Source organism: Rhamphochromis sp. 'chilingali' (genome assembly GCF_963969265.1).
Source record: "Rhamphochromis sp. 'chilingali' genome assembly, chromosome: 18".
NCBI classification, from domain to species: Eukaryota; Metazoa; Chordata; class Actinopteri; order Cichliformes; family Cichlidae; genus Rhamphochromis; species Rhamphochromis sp. 'chilingali'.
The window spans coordinates 19,658,739-19,676,756 of NC_137945.1; the positions used below are offsets into that span (position 1 = coordinate 19,658,739).

At 42.1% G+C, this 18,018-nt stretch overlaps 3 protein-coding genes across 3 annotated transcripts; 2 read left to right on the forward strand and 1 right to left on the reverse strand.

The window, feature by feature from the left end:
* The first annotated feature begins 1,999 nt into the window (after positions 1 to 1,999).
* Positions 2,000 to 9,759, forward strand: hgd (homogentisate 1,2-dioxygenase). The gene is made up of 14 exons (XM_080865622.1): positions 2,000 to 2,271; positions 3,448 to 3,519; positions 3,658 to 3,746; positions 3,850 to 3,955; positions 4,874 to 4,933; positions 5,019 to 5,110; positions 5,205 to 5,239; positions 5,371 to 5,450; positions 5,742 to 5,841; positions 6,790 to 6,914; positions 8,620 to 8,724; positions 8,815 to 8,941; positions 9,180 to 9,361; positions 9,443 to 9,759. Exons 1-14 carry the CDS (start codon positions 2,257 to 2,259, stop codon positions 9,584 to 9,586), a joined length of 1,332 nt encoding a protein of 443 aa, XP_080721748.1. The 5' UTR covers positions 2,000 to 2,256; the 3' UTR covers positions 9,587 to 9,759.
* Positions 9,760 to 10,164: 405 nt separating this feature from the next.
* Positions 10,165 to 12,718, reverse strand: ndufb4 (NADH:ubiquinone oxidoreductase subunit B4). The gene is made up of 3 exons (XM_080865624.1): positions 12,517 to 12,718; positions 11,129 to 11,272; positions 10,165 to 10,324 (listed from the first exon to the last, which is right to left on the reverse strand). Exons 1-3 carry the CDS (start codon positions 12,691 to 12,693, stop codon positions 10,262 to 10,264), a joined length of 384 nt encoding a protein of 127 aa, XP_080721750.1. The 5' UTR covers positions 12,694 to 12,718; the 3' UTR covers positions 10,165 to 10,261.
* Positions 12,719 to 12,799: 81 nt separating this feature from the next.
* On the forward strand, positions 12,800 to 15,122 carry LOC308386229 (sperm-associated antigen 16 protein-like; the record flags this gene model as incomplete). The annotated part of the gene is made up of 1 exon (XM_080865623.1): positions 12,800 to 15,122. The coding sequence occupies one exon, from the start codon at positions 12,800 to 12,802 to the stop codon at positions 13,577 to 13,579; it is 780 nt and encodes a 259-aa protein (XP_080721749.1). The 3' UTR covers positions 13,580 to 15,122.
* Between the last annotated feature and the right edge of the window lie 2,896 nt (positions 15,123 to 18,018).

Sequence of the window (18,018 nt, forward strand, 5' to 3'; positions counted from 1 at the left end):
ATGGTTTTATGTATGTGTGGGTAGATGATCACTGATCGACAGCTTCCTGACTCTGCTTGCTTGAAAATACCCAGTGGAACAGGACAACATATAATTTTTATGTGTATTACCACGCATTGTCCCTAGCATACATCTGATCAGTTTGTGAAAAACAAACAAACAACAAATAAATAACAACTGTGAGCCATACAGGACACTTAAAGAACTAATTCAACCGAATAACATACCAGAAAATCGTTTTTTAAAAGGTTAATCTCTCTTTGATATTTTTAACAATACTTTACCTGAATAATGTTTTTGTTTCTCAAAGCAGAAAAAAGGTTTTGTCCTTAATGCCTGTCACAATAAAAGACTGTACACAGAAAGGTCTGGGCACAGATTGAAAGATACGCTGTGTCCTGGATCGGGTGGTATATCACGGAGGATTTGACACTATGTTTTCTTTCTGTGTGTATTTTGAGTGAACAGAACCTTTAATGGTAAGACTAAGGCTAAGGGGGCAAAAATGAGTGTAGGCTACTTGCGTGTGATATGAAAGGCTACAGATGCCATCACAAAACAGAATACTTACTCTATGTGTGTGTGTGTGTGTGTGTGTGTGTGTGTGTGTGTGTGTGTGTGTGTGTGTGTGTGTGTGTGTGTGTGTGCGATAGAGAAAGAGAGAGATTGCTTGTTTATGCACACTGGGATAGACTGTGCCAGGTGAGTGTACCGTTTACCATCAAACCATTGAATTCAGCAGGCATCTAATAACAAAGCATTTATGGCCCACTTACGCATGCATAGATATAACTGTCAGTAGGAAACAACAGTCCCTTTTCTCCGTCTCCAGCTATTTCTTCTTCTCTTAAAACACACAGGCACCATCCGGATTGGACCCAGATACTCTAGAATTCTATCATCAGACTCGGGGATGAAATTAAAATCGCTCATTTTCTTTCTCCATACAAGGAGCAGATCAATTTCCGGAGACTGGGACGTGATATTTTCCTGCCATTGGGCTTTCTCGTCTTTGGCACAGCACCCTGACTGGCTGCCAGCGGGAGGCCCGGGCCTGACTGCACGCCTCGCCGGAGAACAGTTACTTCTGCCGCGGTGAGTTTATTTGCGCCTCGCTATGAGAATTGCCATCATTTACCCTTCCCCAGCGCCCCCCTCCAGAAAGAGAAAAGAAATAGACAAGCAGGGAGAAGCGAGGCAAGAATGAGAAAGGCGAAATTGATTCTTTTTGATACATGCTGCCTGGGGGACATTAGGCACACCTCGTTTGACCACCTATTTCAAGAAATGAACTGAATAAATTTTGCGTGAAGTAATGTATAGGCCTTTTAGAGGCCTCGCGCTGTTGTTTTCGCTTTATGAGGAACGACGGGCTCGCTGCAGCGCGCAGAGGTCATCTGAACAGACGCGAATCCTGGTTTTAGGGAAACGAAATTAATTGTAGCTGTACAAGAATGATAACCCACTTTACATGAAACAAGAAGTGAGATTGTGTTGAGCATGGCGAATGTGCTGAAAACACTGAAATCTGCAGGACTGGCGGGCCCCGGGGGTCAATGGCATATTAAACAATTCACGCAGATTGAGCAATGCCGCTAAATATTGGGCTACACTGCAAATATGGGGCCTTAAGCCATTGAACAAACTCTTGTTGCCCAGATGTTCGCTTTGCAGGACGGGGATGTGCATGGCGCCCGTGTTTGCACAAGTAGTGCGCATGAGGTCACCACTTCAGCAGAATGAGAACTCTGGCATAATATGTTCTGCGTATGATGCAAGCTTCTGACCGCCTACCCGTTGTTACGCCCCACTTAAAAACGAAGTGTTGTCAATACATTTTTCTCTGTATGCGCTGTCAGTGATAGGATCGCTGTGCCATTTAAAACCATGACTTGTACTTTAATCCCTCAGTGTTCCTTACCTGCATCACAAATTTCTTTTTAGTCGGTCCTTGTTTGTCCTGGCAGGGACACCGGCCCTTGTTTGTGCACACTTTGACCATCCGACCCGTCCTTTCCCTTTTACGTGTCCCCCAGCTGTTACGTCACAGAGCCAGTCAAGGCCTAATTAAACCCAGATTGGGAAAGCGTATAAATCCCAGCCCCTTTTCCCCAGTCTGTCCAAACAGCAACATGCAGACACCCCGAAGTGGATTTTAGTCGAAGGGAATACATTAAGAAGAAAACTGCAAGTCGATCCGTAACCACTGTGAAACGCTCAACAGCTGCTACAGAAAAAGTTCTGACACATAGCAAAATGGCTGGACTCAAGGTAAGACAATTCCTCGAAGCAAAACTGTTGCTAAATGTGTAAATATTCAGTTATTATCGCTTATGAGCTGCGTCTGTGTCGACTATCAGACTGTGCATGCATGTGGAGTTAGGGTGCAGAACTATATCATCATTGTAATACAGAAGAAAAGTTTGTATTTTTTATTTATTTGTTTTGCACCAGAATGTGTGAAATTCATGCGCCTTAAAGCCACCAGAGCTCCTGTGGCCGCAGACTGAAGGGAGGCGTTTCCTCCAACCAATCAGAGCGCTGCATTTTGCAGCTGCCCAGATGTGGTTTGAAGTGCCTAAATCTTTTTTAATTTCATTGGGAACGCTTCAATTTAATTGCAAAAACATGATTTTAAACCCCAGTTTTCCAATTTATTGCCATTGCTGCAGAATTATGGTGATGGGCTGCATTAAGTAGGCATTTGCTTAGATTACTTTTTTTTTTATATAGAACCTTTAATATTTGACTGAAGGTTTCAAAGTCATGACACCTACTCAAATGCAAAGCTTTGTCTATAGTGGAATAGTTAACAAACTATCCAAGGACAGCTGGGATCATTGCCAAGTCTAGCTTTGCTGCTCTAGCTCTAATAAACTTTTAAGAGGACAGAAAACTGACTTTGTAAAGCATTCCTTCAACTTGGGACACTCTGGAGCTTCCAACAAGCACTTTGGCACATGATCACGCACACATGGAAACCATCTGTGTCTGTGAGTGTGCTTTCTTGCAAACTCACAATGACTCAGCAAGATGCGTGTACACTGTGACAAGTTTGATCCTCCTGTGGCAGAAGAGACGCGATCAGTAGAGGTGCAGGCGAGATGCAGAACAACACTCTTATCCTAGATGGAACATTGATCAAAACATGCTGCAGAGGATGTAAGTGTAATTAGGCTGTTTCTGTGGCACAATAACACAAAATAATGGATGACTGCAAGGGGGGAAATTTGGCATAACTGCAGTTTGTTTTATCATAGATCTAATGTGAATCAATATGACAACAATTAACAAAAAGACAAGCCTTAATGACAAGCCTTCAAGTTTAATTATAACCAGCATGAACACATTTATCCTGCATTACAATGAAGCTGCATGATGTATTTTTTTATTTTTCACTTCAACTTGTCTCCATTTGTGTGTTGGATGTGTGTTTGTCTCTTTCAGTACATGAGCGGTTTCGGGAACGAGTTCTCATCTGAAGACCCTCGCTGTCCTGGATCCTTACCCGAGGGACAGGTAAAAACCCACACTGGGCTCCTTTTGTTATTTATTCATCATTATTTTCTAATTGTTGAAAATGAGGGTAATTGAACACCATATATAGTGTACATATACACACATTACAGCATTTTTTTATGTTCCATGTGCTTGCAGAATAATCCCCAGGTCAGCCCATATGGCCTTTATGCCGAGCAGCTCTCCGGCTCTGCCTTCACCTGCCCGCGTCCAGCCAATAAGAGGAGGTGTCCTTTTCTGTTTGAAACCTAAATCAGACTTTATAGTGACTCCAAATGGATCCCAGACAATATGGATAACTAAACATTTCCCTTCCTCTTCTTTCTCTAGCTGGTTGTACCGCATCCTTCCATCTGTTAAACACAAGCCATTCACCTCGGTTCCCTGTGGAGATCTAACAGAGAACTGGAACGAAGTGGAGCCTGATCCTAACCAGGTATATCAACACAAGGAGTCCCTGCTCATTTTGGGCTTAGTTACAAATCTTTCATCGCTTTTACATCTGTGTGGTTAATGTTCAGCCGAAGCCATAACAAAGTTTAGCATAGCATAACCAAATCTATGCACTGTCTTCTCTAAACCTCACATTAATGCGGTTTAATTGTGGTAAATGACACTGTTTGGGGGCCAGCAGATTCCCTTCATTTTCAGTATTGTGCCTTTAGCTTCACATTTACCACACAGCCTCCAAAGCTATACCGATGTTTTCGACAAGGAAACAATTTCAAGCTCTTCACACTGTTAAAAGTAACAGTGTTGTTTCAATCCATTAAAAATGCTGGCGACATAAGAGCACATAAAGCCACAAATTTCAAATCTGTGATTGGTGGCGACATGCTGTACGTGACACCATCATCATCAAGTTTGTCTGTTTCAGACAAGTTTACGAAAAGCAATGATGAAGCAGTGTGTGAATGTGAGAGTGAATGAATAGTGGAATTGTAAAGCGCTTTGAGGTTCTCGAAAAGCGCTATATAAATGCAATCCATTATTATTATTATTATTAATAATAAACAGTAGATATATTTATATATAGTAACTTATTTAGAAAATATTTTCCATAGATTGATTTCTTTAAATACACTGAAGGTGCACAATAGGTACACTACAACGAACCGCTTCAAGTAAAAGTTAGTATTTTGCAAAGCAATCTACTGCTACTCATAAATAGAGGTAAATACTGTAAATACTAATAGCTGGGAAATAAATATAAACAGCAAGCTAGTAAGTAACAAAAACAAACATATTTAAAGAAGCTGTAAAGCAGGCCCACGGTGAAATAATGGTGGTTCTTATAATTTTACAGTAAAAATTTGTTACAGTGCAGATTCTGACTCTGAAGTTTCTTTCACAGCTTCGATGGCTGCCATTCACCATCCCCAAAGCTACAGAGAAGAAAGTGGACTTTGTGGCTGTAAGTCAAGCTAATTATTTCTCTTATTTTGAATTTTTATGAAAATTTCCATCTGATTTTATTTGCGTCCTTCTCCACATTTCAGGGTTTGCATACTGTCTGCGGTGCTGGAGATGCCAAATCTCGTAATGGCATTGGCGTCCACGTGTACACCTGTAACACCTCCATGGTCGACAGGTGAGAATGTATAAATTATGTGACGAAAGGATATATTTTTATTGATGAAAAACATTTCCAGCCTTCCTTTGATCTTATTTTATTCTTGTTCCAGGTGCTTCAACAACTCAGACGGAGACTTTCTGATTGGTGAGGAAAGGAGCGCTGTTGTTGTTTTCGCTGTCATCTATCATAAGAACAATGATAGCTCAAACATCAGCCTGCCTTCTTGTTCAAATTTTCTTTTCTCTGTGTCTCTCTTTGTCTGTTTGTGTGCGCAGTCCCTCAGCAGGGAGAGATCTTGATCACCACAGAGTTTGGGAAGATGATGGTCGAGCCGAACGAGATCTGTGTCATCCAGGTGGGCTGTATGTTTTCCATTTCCCCTGTTTTCAAAGAAATCTGCCGTTGTGTCTGCCCCAACATCCCACTTACCATATTTAGAAAGGCATTGTTTGGTGCTTTTTGAAAGTGACCTCAAAAATAAGCGACGGTGGAAAAGAGGTTTTAAGCTACCGAAAGCCTGACCACCTGGACAGCAGCACGTGTGCTTTTCAAAGTCCGTTCAGAACTGAAACAACACACAGTTGATACTTAATAGGACAAAATTTCCTCTCACTGCCACTTTTCACATTTTTTTTTTTTTTTTTAGCAAGGGATGCGCTTCAGTGTGGATGTGTTTGGGGAAACCAGAGGCTACATACTCGAGGTGTATGGTGCCCATTTTGAACTGCCTGACCTTGGCCCAATAGGTTTGTATGATATTTGTGAGTCTATATAAGTGCAGCATACGTCTTTGTCTTCACTTTTCCTTGAAACGTGCTCACCAAGCTCCTTTACATCTATGTCTTGGAACAGAATGTCCATGTCTAAAACTGTTCACACTTTTCTCTGCGTAACTCACTCTGTGCTCAGAGGATAAATCTTGCTTAGAAATTTTATTAAGGAGATTAACATCTGCTGTTTTGTTTATAGAGTACATATAAAAAGCAACAACAACACAAAATCCTTCTTTGAGCAGCATATTGCTGTTAGATATTTAGGAAACTAGTGACTAGCTTGTGATTTCTGTGTCTTCCTACATATAACAAAAATATTTCTTGCACCCACCAAAGATGTTTTGGCTTTCCGACAAAGCATCATGGCTCTAAAAATAATGTTTTATCATTAAATGTATTCGCACCTACAATTGTTTTAATCTTTATTTTACCTTTATTCACTAGCTGGGCCCACGTCCTCACTTTAGGTTGGACAGCGTTTTAGTAGGTAAAGCTGAATGCTTTGACATGGCTTGAGGGAAGGCCTCGAAGGGGAGTGGTGATGGCTCCCTGCCCTGGCAGACCCCCATGCACCAAATAGAAATGAACAAGTTAAAGAATTGAAAACAAGGAGGCAGGGAGGGTGGGGGAGGTAAACGAGAATGAACAGCTTGCAGAACTGGGTGAACCTATATAGACGACAGCGTGTTTGGAGGCGTGGTCCTGCTCCTGAAATTCCAATACATAATCTCCAAATAGTTAAAATATCAAAAAAATGCACAGCTAAATTGCTAAATAAGCTAACACCTTAACTACATGAAACCACCTGTGATTACATGATCTGTCACCCCCAATTGTTTCCTATTTTTTTTTATTGTTATCATTGTCATCATGGTTATGCCTACACTGCCTTTACTTTGACACTTTGCGTGTGTTTTGCAGGAGCCAATGGTCTGGCTAACCCGAGAGACTTCCTGTGTCCGGTTGCATGGTATGAAGATCGCAAAGTGCCCACTGGTTACACCGTCATCAATAAATACCAGGGGAAGCTGTTTGCATGCCAACAGGTGGCTATTGTTGCACACAACTTTATCTGTATCACTGTACTTCCACGTGTACCTGTGGTCTGACAGGGACACACACACACACACATACACACATGGCTTACTTGCCCTATTACCCTATTTAGTTTTGTGTCTGCTTCAGTGAACGCCATCGAACTGCCGCAGTGACTAACAGGAAACTGTCCAAGTGAAGCATATGATCCATTAGCTGCTCCTGCCGACTGAATTGCCATCCCTGATGATTTAATATCGAAGCATTAGCTGTTATCCATTCAGCAGGTTTCCGCCTCGACTCCCTTATGAGTCTTAATCACTCATAATTAGTTAAGGCATTCTGGAGCTGCAGACAGTGTACCTGTGAAGCTTTTGCTTTGTAGGAAAAAACCTTTTTCAAGTTAAGCATTAATTTCAACATATTTCAGCCGGGGAATGATCCTCCCACTCCCGAAATGTCCTGTTGGGCGCATAATTGGATCGACACATAATGTCTGACAGGAGGTTTTTTACTGAGGCAGGGAGGAGGTGGGAGGAGAGGTTTGTCAGGGGTGGGGGTTGGGGGGGTTGTAACCGTGGAAACCATGTCAAACCACACTGTTATTATTCATCATAGGAAGTACACTAGGGCAAGATACTGTCTTTTCTTTTTTTGAAGCAAAACAGACCTCTTCCCATCTTCCTCTCTGCTTCTGCTTGAGTATCTGCCACCAGTTATATGCTCTTCCCAGAGAGTGGACCAGAGAGGTTGCAGGGGTAAGAAAATAAGATGGGGCGGTGGAGGCCTCGTATAAGGGAAGATGCTGCCGCTCCTGCCTGGTCCTGCTGTTTTGTTCCCCCGCAGAGTGCCGAAATTGCTCAAATTAACTTATTATTTGCTTGACTGGACCAATATGTTTGTGTTTTGTGTGCGTGTGCGCGCAAGTGCTCGCTCGCCTCCATTTTCCTCCCTTCATTTTAATCGAATGTAGTGGAGTTATCACAGATGAATGTCCAAGAAATTACCTGCACTGGATTTCCCGAAGGCCTCTTTGTACATCGACTACTGTCAGTTGAGTGTGTGTTAAGTTGTTTTCGGCGTTCATTAGTCACGAATGTTTGCGTGTGTGAATGCATCTGTGTATGTATATGTATTTGCCAGTATTCGTCGTTGGTGTGTATTAGCTGTTCGTGTGTGGAAAAGCTTGTGTGTAAAGGAGCAGGGAGGTCAGTATGGAGGCAGCTTGAGTTGTAATGAACTATATTGATTTTAGAGTTGCTGTTGAATGTCTTTTTTCGCAGTGACATTATCAGAACAGAGAAACTATATAAAATTGCTGTGGTTTTAACAATCAAGATAAAGAAATATCTCTGCACCCACTGCTCCCCTCTCCCCATAACTGCGCTGCTGCGAGCGTCAAAATGCTCAAAGTTTGGGAAAGTTTGATTGTGAAGCCAATTACCCCATAATACCTGGAGCCTCGTATCACAAAGAAAAGGGGGGAATGAAAGAGAAGAAAGGATGAAAGAAGCACACCCTCTTTCACAATCAACCCTTTTCATTATGACCAGTTTTTTTCTCTTTATGTGAAGAAGTACTCTCTCTGGGAATTTAAGATTACAAAGACATTATTCATTGTTCCGTTTTCCCTGTGAAAAGCTCAATTTAAAGCCTTTTGTGTTTGTTGCTTGGGTAGACTCCTCTTATTTGTTTTGTTCTGTGCTCTGCACGTAGGATTTCTCGCCATTCAATGTGGTCGCCTGGCACGGTAACTACACGCCTTACAAATACAACCTGAAGAACTTCATGGTTATCAACTGTGTGGCCTTCGACCATGCGGTGAGAGTTGAGTTTAGGGACACGCCAATAGCACTTTTGAATGCAAAAAGCCGTGCTCCTCACCCGCATGTTTATGATCTCTCTATATAGGATCCATCTATCTTTACTGTGCTTACTGCCAAATCCACTAGACCAGGGGTTGCCATTGCTGACTTTGTCATCTTCCCCCCACGGTGGGGTGTGGCTGACCACACCTTCCGTCCACCATACTATCACCGTAAGACACACGCACACACACATCCATTTACCCAGCCTGTGTCAAGGCAGTAGGTGAGAACAAACCACCTGCTGTATGACTCACTTCAATGGAGACCCCACAATAGTCTCCTTTTGTCCGATTTCATTGCAGACCTATAAGGCCATCTAGCGGAAATCAGTGTTACACCTGGCACATTCAACAGCAAACTAGACACATGACGCTGCTGTGTTACAGCTCCTCCTGCTTGTCACTGTAGGTAACTGCATGAGTGAATTCATGGGTCTGATCAAAGGCCATTATGAGGCCAAAGAGGAGGGTTTCCAGCCAGGAGGGGCCAGTCTCCACAGCATAATGACCCCGCATGGCCCGGACGTGGACTGCTTTGAGAAGAACAGCACTGCTGAACTCAAACCTGAGAGGGTGGCTGAGGGAACCATGGTAAACAAACAAAATATATATATGGTTAACACATGACCAAGTCGGTATCGTTTATCACAGCGTGCTTTTTCCTATCACCAGGCTTTTATGTTTGAGTCGTCCTTCAGCATGGCGGTGACAAAGTGGGGTCTTCATACATGCCAGAAGCTTGACAAGAACTACTACCAATGTTGGGAACCTCTACGCAGCCACTTTAACCCCAACTGGAAGCCCGGCAAACAGTAGAAACCCAGTGATTCAGAATGCATTAAGAGCAAACAAATCAAAAATAAATATATCAAAATAAAAATTTCACTTCTCGCAATCCAATGATTTATTTGTGTTCCCCGAGTAGATCTGTTGACAGAATAAACAGGAAGAATAAAGTAATTTCCTTCTCACAGAAGTATAAAACCAAATTGTCGTCACATGTGTATTTTTATTTTTAAGAAACATAACTGCAAAATTTAAGGAACAATAAGAGGCAACCTTAGACCAGCATTCTGTTTTACTGAGAGGTGTTTGGTAGGACCACTAATGACCCTGTCTTTACCCCTCATGCCACTGTTGTACCAATATTGCCATTATCCTTTAATATCTAAATGACACTGCAGTGCTTCTTTATTTGACTATATATATAGTCTTGCTTTATGTGAAACGGGGATCATTGATATCAGCATGTCTTGCATTTTCTTTTCCTGTGCCAATCTGAACTTATGTGAGAGGGGGGAATCGAGTCCTTCAGTCTGCAAGTAGATCCTCCTTGCCTCTGTGTATAACTGCAGACATGCAAATGGTACTTTCACACATGAAAGCCACGTAACTCTGGTTTGACAATATAATTTTATTCGGTTAATAATAATTACACACATGGACATCATCTCTAGAACACACAGGACGAGGGTCTTTCTACACCCGGGCTCAAGATGACAAACTGAACTTGCGCTCGAGGGTACCGGCCTTAATTTGCTCCTCCTTCCTATCCTGTAAAACAGATGACAAACAGATGATAGGTTAGTGCGGTTTCCATAGAAACAAAGTCATATCGCCCTCACCCTCATCACCTTCCAGACGTTTTCTCAAACTCCATGTTTTATGAGTGAGCTTTTTATGATTTTCAAGCAGCTTTTCCCCCCCCTTCCCAGCACCAAAAAAGGGGGGTTGGGACAAATATGATAGCCCAGCAGTGTGACAATTGGACCAAATTCTCCCTGGAATCTCAATTGGCGAGGACTTTGACAGTGAATCTCCATGACAATGGGGTAGAAAATGAAAGCAGGCAGCATTTTGGATGAAGCATTCATTTCTAACATGAGCGGGTCTGTGTCAAAAGAAAGAAAACCAGATCAACGGTGCACCTACATGGGAATGAGTCCCAATCTTCAACTAAATAGCTTTTCAGGTTTCTATGACAGCATTTGTCACCAAATCACATTTTATGAATACCCAGATCAAATACTCTAAATGGTCAAATTATTACAGTGGCTGAAAAATGACCACTATTGTAACAGTGTAAAGTAACCATGTAATCAATACTGAATTGTTTTGTTTCCTGCAATAAATGCACTGATATTTTTTTAACCTCCAACAATACTTGGCAATTTACTCCTAGTTTCTAGTCTCACACGTGCCTTTAGACAGCCTAAAGAGGGCCAGTGGGGCTTAAATTGTGGTTCAAGAGCTCGCTACAAACTTTTGTGATGAGAAAACACAGCTGAGCCGATTAAACTACCCATTAAGATCAAGCAGACAGCGAGTGAGAAGGCTACAGTGTTTCTTGTCTCATACCCTGTCTGTCTTGAAGATGTAGTAGAGGGCAAAGAGAGGTACAACTCCAAACATTGCACCCAGCAGAGAGGTCTTGTTTGTAGGCCTGAAGTGTGCGTAGGGATTGCCTCGTGCGTACACCCAGCGTGTCAAGGCAGGGTCTTCCTGTACAGACAGAAGTAAGCAATGACATTTATCACCATATGTAAATGTAGAATTCACAGCGGAAAAATAGACTCCAATATTTACAACAAATCAACCAAAATTTAAAAGTCTCATAGTGACGTTAAAATTATTAATATCTGTTATACTTAAACCTTTTATATTAGGTGGGGAAAACTCAGGAAACAGCAGAAAAGAGGGGGGGGGGGGGGCATTTTTCAAGGACAGGACATTTTTCCAGAAAAATCCTGGTGTACATATTTTACATTACACAGTTTACATTTACTTTACTGGTACATTTAATTTACTGGTATTGTGCTTGCTGGTCAATTTCATGAACTTAAGAGAACAAAGCCATTATAAAATGTAACAGTAAAAGTAACATAGCAAAATGTCTGCCTTTAAAACAATCACAGCACACAGTATAGATGGAAAAATGAGGTAATCCAACTACACCACTGAGTACCATAAAGACGTTATGGAAGAACTGAAGTATATCCAGCCAGATGACAAACTAAGTCAGCATGAAGAGCTGCTACAGCTACTTTGGTTGGACATCTGCTATGACTTTAAGTTTCAGTGCAGAACCTGCACTGTAGCGATTCAAGTCATTAGATATTATACATGATATTCGGTTATACTGTGTTTTGATGATTGTGGTTGACCTGTATAACAGGCCAGCATGCTGTATAACATGCTGGCCCACCATCTCTCATAAGTGTCGAGCTGGGTTGGGGTCCGGTGACAGCAAAGGCCATGGCATATGATTCAAACTATTTTATATAACGATGAAATCATTCAATGAACCGGGTGCCTAACGGATGGGGGCTACTCCAAGCTGTAAAGACATGTTTCATTACAGGATACAATGACCCCTCACACTAAAGACTGAAGTGGACCCAAACCATGTCAGCGAAATGCTCCCTAGGAGCATAACAGAATCACGAGACCCCCTAATTTAAAACACTGCAGGGGTCGGGTTTTTTCTGTCACCAGTCAGTTTTCAGAGCACACCAGGAAGAAAGCAATCTGTACTGCAGCGCACGGTTCCCAAGACGTAAACGATCTTCGTAATGCAGTAGTGACTAGCATGGAGTGGAAGGTCTCGTTTATAATCTTATCTAAAATTTAGACTAGATAAATACATAGTCACCGCTGTGCCCCGCTAATGCTACCCGTTAGCATTCTGGCCAATAACTTGAGCCCTTTTCAAGGGTGACATTGCTAACTAGCAAGTAGCCACTCACAATGAGCTCTTTTCTGTGCGGGTTATTGAGTTGCAGCTGATATTGGCGCTTCAGATTTGCTCGCAGTGCACCCCTGGCTTCTTCGGCACGCCTCTGCTCCGGCGAAAGGTTGAAATATTCGTTTGGATCCAATGTTTTTGGCCGAGTGGCCAAGGGCGCCTCTCGGTAGTCCGCCATGATTGTTTAATGACTGCTGGAACGGTGGAAACGCGAGCTTGTGAAATCTCGCGTTGAGTGAGCGCCGTATTACCATAGCAACGTCAAACTCTGGCTGAACGAAGCAATGGATGCAGCGCAGGAAAGTGAAGAGAAAGTGGCTGACGACACATCGCCTGACAGTAATGATGACTTTAAATGTGAAGACATTTCTGCAGAAGACGAATTGAGTTTAAAAGAAGGTGAAGAAGACTTGGAAGCGACGGTGAAAGCCATCCAAGACCGGGCAAAAGCCAGTGCAAGGCCCAGTTCAACCAACAGAACATCCAAACCACCAGCCGTAGTTGACTTTTTACGGAACTTTCTCTTCCAAATGGGCATGACAGAAACCCTCGATTGTTTTCAAACCGAGTGGAACGAGGTGGTGCAGAAAGGACTGCTGGAGGAAGAGGGTCTCATGGTGACCCCATTCGTTCACATTGAAAACCAGCGTCTGGAAAATGAGCTGAAAACCGCTCTGAAGGAGATGGAGGAGTACAGGCGTACAGTCTCTGCAGCAGCCGGGACTCTGGTGAGGGTGCAAAAAAACAGAGACTTTCACCGGATGCAACATAAGCGTGTTGTCCAGGAGAAAAACCTACTCATCGAGGAGATGAGGAAAGTCAAGATGCAGTGCAACAGCTACGAACCTGCGGTGAAGCGGATGAACGAGAAATATGAGGTCGTTTTAAAGCAGGTCATGCTGGCGGCTTTGGAGAGGGACAAAGCCTTCAGGGAGGTGAACTCTTCGTCAATTCAACACGACACCCTCTGTGGAGGGGAGGAACGGGGAGGAGAGGCGGGCGTAGAGAAATACCCTTCAGTGACACAGCCGAGACCTCCGGCCCCTGCGCACTCAAAAAAATAAATTGGGTTGTTGTTACATTTACAAGAGTCTAAATATTAATTTGAACAAAATAATTGAATGTTTCTATGGTGAACGTAATTAAATAATGTATGATCTGCATGGAATTCAACAAATTAATTTATTCTTGGTGAGATGACACAATGATACAATCTAGTAAGAGTGGCTAGTTGCCTGGACTCGCGAATTGCACGAGATCACACGAGATTCCAAACCACAGGAAAATCACTGGGGTTATAAGAGGCAGAAAAGCATACACACACTATGCTATATGCACTGTTACCTCACAACAAGAATGTCCTGAGTTTAAATCCAAAGACACGCAGCTAGTGGGGTTAGATTAATTGGTGATTCTACCCATATGTATGAATGCTTGTCTGTCTCTCTGTGTTAGCCCTGTGATGGACTGGTGACCACCTATCCAGGGATGACCCTGCCACTGACTGGCCCCTAATTTAAGTTATTTAAATTAAGTTGGACTCAGTTGCACTAAATGCGTACATTAAGTAGGAATAACAGAATCTCATAATGTTAAAATAACATTTAATAGCGTGGAAATCCTTTCCATTGTTCTTTTCATGTTCATTCAAACAGTTTTTAAAAAAAATTTTTTGTTCTTTTTTATTAAAAAAAAATAAATCATTGTTGTCTGAAGGTGCTGACATGACCAACAAATTAAAAACACACAATACAAGCCCAACATTTAGTTTATAAATGAGGGCTGGGGATTAATGTTTGGTCAAGCACGCCAGCAGATTAGAGACCTGACGAGAGAAAACAAGAAAAAGTGTGCTCAATTAAAACAAGTGTCCGATGAAAGGGGACGAGTTTAAAGCTACTGGTATGGACATACATCATAGTCTCAGAGAAACTGAGATAAAGAATTACAAGCTTTAACTAAAACTTTAACTAAAACAGGAAAAAAATTAAGAGTTTCTTCAAGAGAAGAAGCAACTGGAGTGCAAACTCCAATACATGGACAAAAACCACCAAGTGCTTCAAATAATGCTTGATGAAGCACTGCATAAAAATGCAAAAAAAAAGTGCAACAGGAAGAAATACAGAAAGAAAGGCAACCTGTTCTCCAAGACTAAGAGAAAAAAATCTAGAACTGCAAGAATGTTATAACAAAATGAAGGACAAAAGATGCAGTGGAGCTTCAATGAAATGCAGAAGAGAATGCAGGAGTTAGAAGACATGTACAACAAAGCGTTGTACAACGAAGTACAAAGCTAATACAGGAGGTGAAATCTAAAAAACTGAAAGAAAAGCTTGAAGAAAAAAAGAAGAAGCAACATTTAAGAACTGGAGAAAAGACTCAAGAAACTTGAGAAGCAAAATGCAGAAACAATCGATGACATAAAAAATCTCATCCTTCAGATAAAAGAGCTCCAGGAACAGTGCCTGAGAAAGAAGAAAAAACGCTTCCACTTTTTCAGGAAGAGGAACCCTCCTGCTTCCTCCTCCACCTCTCCTCTCCCCCTTTCTCTCCTATCACCTCTCTTTGTCCACCCCTTCCTCTTCATCCCATTTCTTTCTTTTTCACCCTCACCCCCCAACTAGTCCAGGCAGTTGACTGTCCCTTCCTCAGCCTGGTTCTTTTGGAGTTTTTTTTCCTGTTTAAAAGGAGTTTTTCCTCCCCACTGTTGCCTAGTGCTTGCTCAGAAGGAATTGTTGGGGTTTTCTCTCCTCTGCCTCTTTCCACCTTTCTATCCCTTTGTTTTTCCACCCTCTTCTTTCACCCTCTTTTCCAACCTCTTCCTTTCATCTCTCATCTCCCTGTGTTCACTTTTGAGAACAGAGAGATAGGAGGAAACAATAAAGACAGTCAATCATATTTTTACATGCATCAAATCATTGTCTTTATTCATGAATAATCTAAGGAAACAGTGGAAAAAATAACACCTCTCCAAGTCTTAAAGATAATCCTAAACTAAACAGAAACAGCTCTGCACTGGCATGCAAGCCCTGTAGGGCACCTGACAATAAGCCACTATGGCTAGTCTCCATCTTCACCTAGCACACACTAGTCCTTGAGAGCACTAGCAACTGCTGACTAAATAGCCAGTGGCTCCCCCCAGCCTCTGAAATAACAATTCAATATCAAGTAAGGATTAAATAAGTTAAAGCAATGCTTAATCTTTCATTCAAATATAATGATAAGTTAACAGTGGGGACATTAGCACAAGTATAGAAAATGTCCCAATTCTGTGAATGTTTAAAATAGATTATTTAAGTCTCCAGTACACTTGGCACATTCCCTCCTTGCCTATAAAAGGAGGCCAAAAAGACCCAGACTGGTTTGACAGTTCCTGGGTGTTGGCGGATGGAGGCCAGGTGGAGTCTGGAGGAGAGGTTAGAAACAGATCAGAAACAAATCTTAAAACGTTGGGCAGCTCTCTTCATGAGAGTTCTCTTAAAAGTAGTGTGGCAACAATATACACAACAGTTAGATGAAAGCCGCTGCAATGTGCTTAGAAGTCTGCCCCTGTCCTTTCTGTAAGTGTGTGTGTGTTGTGTGTCTGTTGTGTTTCAGAGTAGGAGTTTTGCCCTTGTCTCCACCCTGACTACTTCACACCCACACACATGTATAAAGCCAATAAAGATGATTCATTCATTTATTAATTCATTCATAATGTCCATGGCAATTGCTGGAGTCACTCAATGGTTCAGACATTATAGAAATTAACCACAAGAGGGCACTCTTTAGCAAGCTGTGGTTACTCTACTGTGACTGTAGCACACATTAACCGCAGTCTCAGAGAACAGTCTCTAGTAACATGTAAAAACAAAACAAAGAGAATCTGCTGAACAGCATTGAGAGATAAAATATTAAAGTATCAGTAAAAACCCTGCATACCCGAGTCTTTATTTTTCCACTCAGGTAAGAGTTCCTTTTGTAAGGAAATGAGCCACTAAACCGACTATGGGAAGCTACGTTATACTGTGGATGACATTCACAGCCATAATTTTTTCCTCCAGGTGGGTCAAACAAGAATCCCCGGTATTGACTTGATTGCAGAAATGTTTGAGCGTGTAGATTTTCAACCATCAGGGACAATCTGATAGTTCTGTGTGATTTTTTTTAAATCCACAAAGATGATTAAATTCAAGTAAGGCTGAGCTGTTATACACCTTGTCATTGATATGTCTGTGGTATGACAATTGGATTATGCAACACTTATAGGAATGTAAGTCCTCACAGAGCTCTCTCTCTCATCTTGAACTTCATACTTGAGTAGCAGAGTGGTACAGAGATGCTGAGAGAGCTGTTTGATCCAGAGAGGGCCGGTGTAGCTACGGAACGTGTGACCAAATGATTTATTGTCCTCTCAGGACCTTTAAAGTGCAAGCCGCTCTGCAGCTTTGAAACATCTATTTACGACTTCAAAATTCAGAGTGAGACCACACGGTTCAAAGAGACATTTAGGCTGGAATAAAATATTAAATATGTTTCTGGCCTGGCTGCCACCAGTCCCCCTGTGCTGAACTTTGAGAAGTTTTTGAAAGTATTTTTCTCGTCTTGTCAGCTCCCAGAGAGCATTTGGCATTTTATTCCTTATCAGCGATGGTACGGGATGTTTACTTTTTGATGCACTTATTCTGCAAACGCTGACAGATACCAAAGATAATAATGTGATACAGAAGCAGCTACAGACTGAGAGATAGTGGAATGAAAAGGCGTGGATGATTTCTATCAGCAGCCTGCGCTATACCTTGCAAAGCTGTAATCATTCCCAGTAATCAGAAGTCATTTTGCGCTGGTTTGGTCTTTTAAAAAAGACGTCTACGCACGAGACTTGGCTTGAAAATTGGAAGCAGGTTTCTTTTTCCGACCACAAGCCAAAATTACTTTTCTTCTTATTCATCACCGAAGGCCCCTGAAGCGGTTTGTAGACGTAGAGACAGTGACCTAATGTGTTATGCTGCTCTCTCACGGCGCTTATTCATAATATTTCCCAGCCCAGAGACTCCATTACTCTGTTGCTCATGAGGAATGTAAGTGAGGAATGTAATGTTCTTTTCCACCCTTGTTTTCACTTACAGGAACATCATTCTGCCACTTTAAGACCTCTGTAATTTCCACGAATGGCTTCAAAGCTAATGAAGTGCTGGCTGGAAGCAAGAGTCAAGTGGTATGTTATTTCCTGCCTCCCCAGCCCTTATTATCACTCGCTTTGACCGTCCATCCCTCCGCACTGATGCTTTGAGTTTGCGTAGACACAATTGCCTTTCATAGTTTTTCCTAAGAACTTATCAGCACGTAACTTCAAAGATGGCTCGGGCTGATTGGAATTCCTCCCCTGCCTGTCCCCTCAGCTCCCGTCTCCGCTGACAGCCCTGTCCACCTCACAGCCTGCGATGACCTTTAATGTCACGAAGAGGAAAGAGAATGAGAGGAACTTAACTTCCACTGTGCTTTGCTCAGGCTGAGCTGAACC

What these genes read in the sequence shown, in the direction of transcription:
- hgd (XM_080865622.1), top strand. An exon ending in TGGAGCCTGATCCTAACCAG is followed by an intron (nt 3,956 to 4,873) that starts GTATATCAACAC and finishes TTTCTTTCACAG; the next exon opens with CTTCGATGGCTGCCATTCAC. An exon ending in AGACGGAGACTTTCTGATTG is followed by an intron (nt 5,240 to 5,370) that starts GTGAGGAAAGGA and finishes TTGTGTGCGCAG; the next exon opens with TCCCTCAGCAGGGAGAGATC.
- ndufb4 (XM_080865624.1), bottom strand. Translation starts at nt 12,693, where the DNA reads ATGGCGGACTACCGAGAGGCGCCCTTGGCCACTCGGCCAAAAACATTG. An exon ending in CGCACAGAAAAGAGCTCATT is followed by an intron (nt 11,273 to 12,516) that starts GTGAGTGGCTAC and finishes CTGTCTGTACAG; the next exon opens with GAAGACCCTGCCTTGACACG. An exon ending in ACATCTTCAAGACAGACAGG is followed by an intron (nt 10,325 to 11,128) that starts GTATGAGACAAG and finishes TCTGTTTTACAG; the next exon opens with GATAGGAAGGAGGAGCAAAT.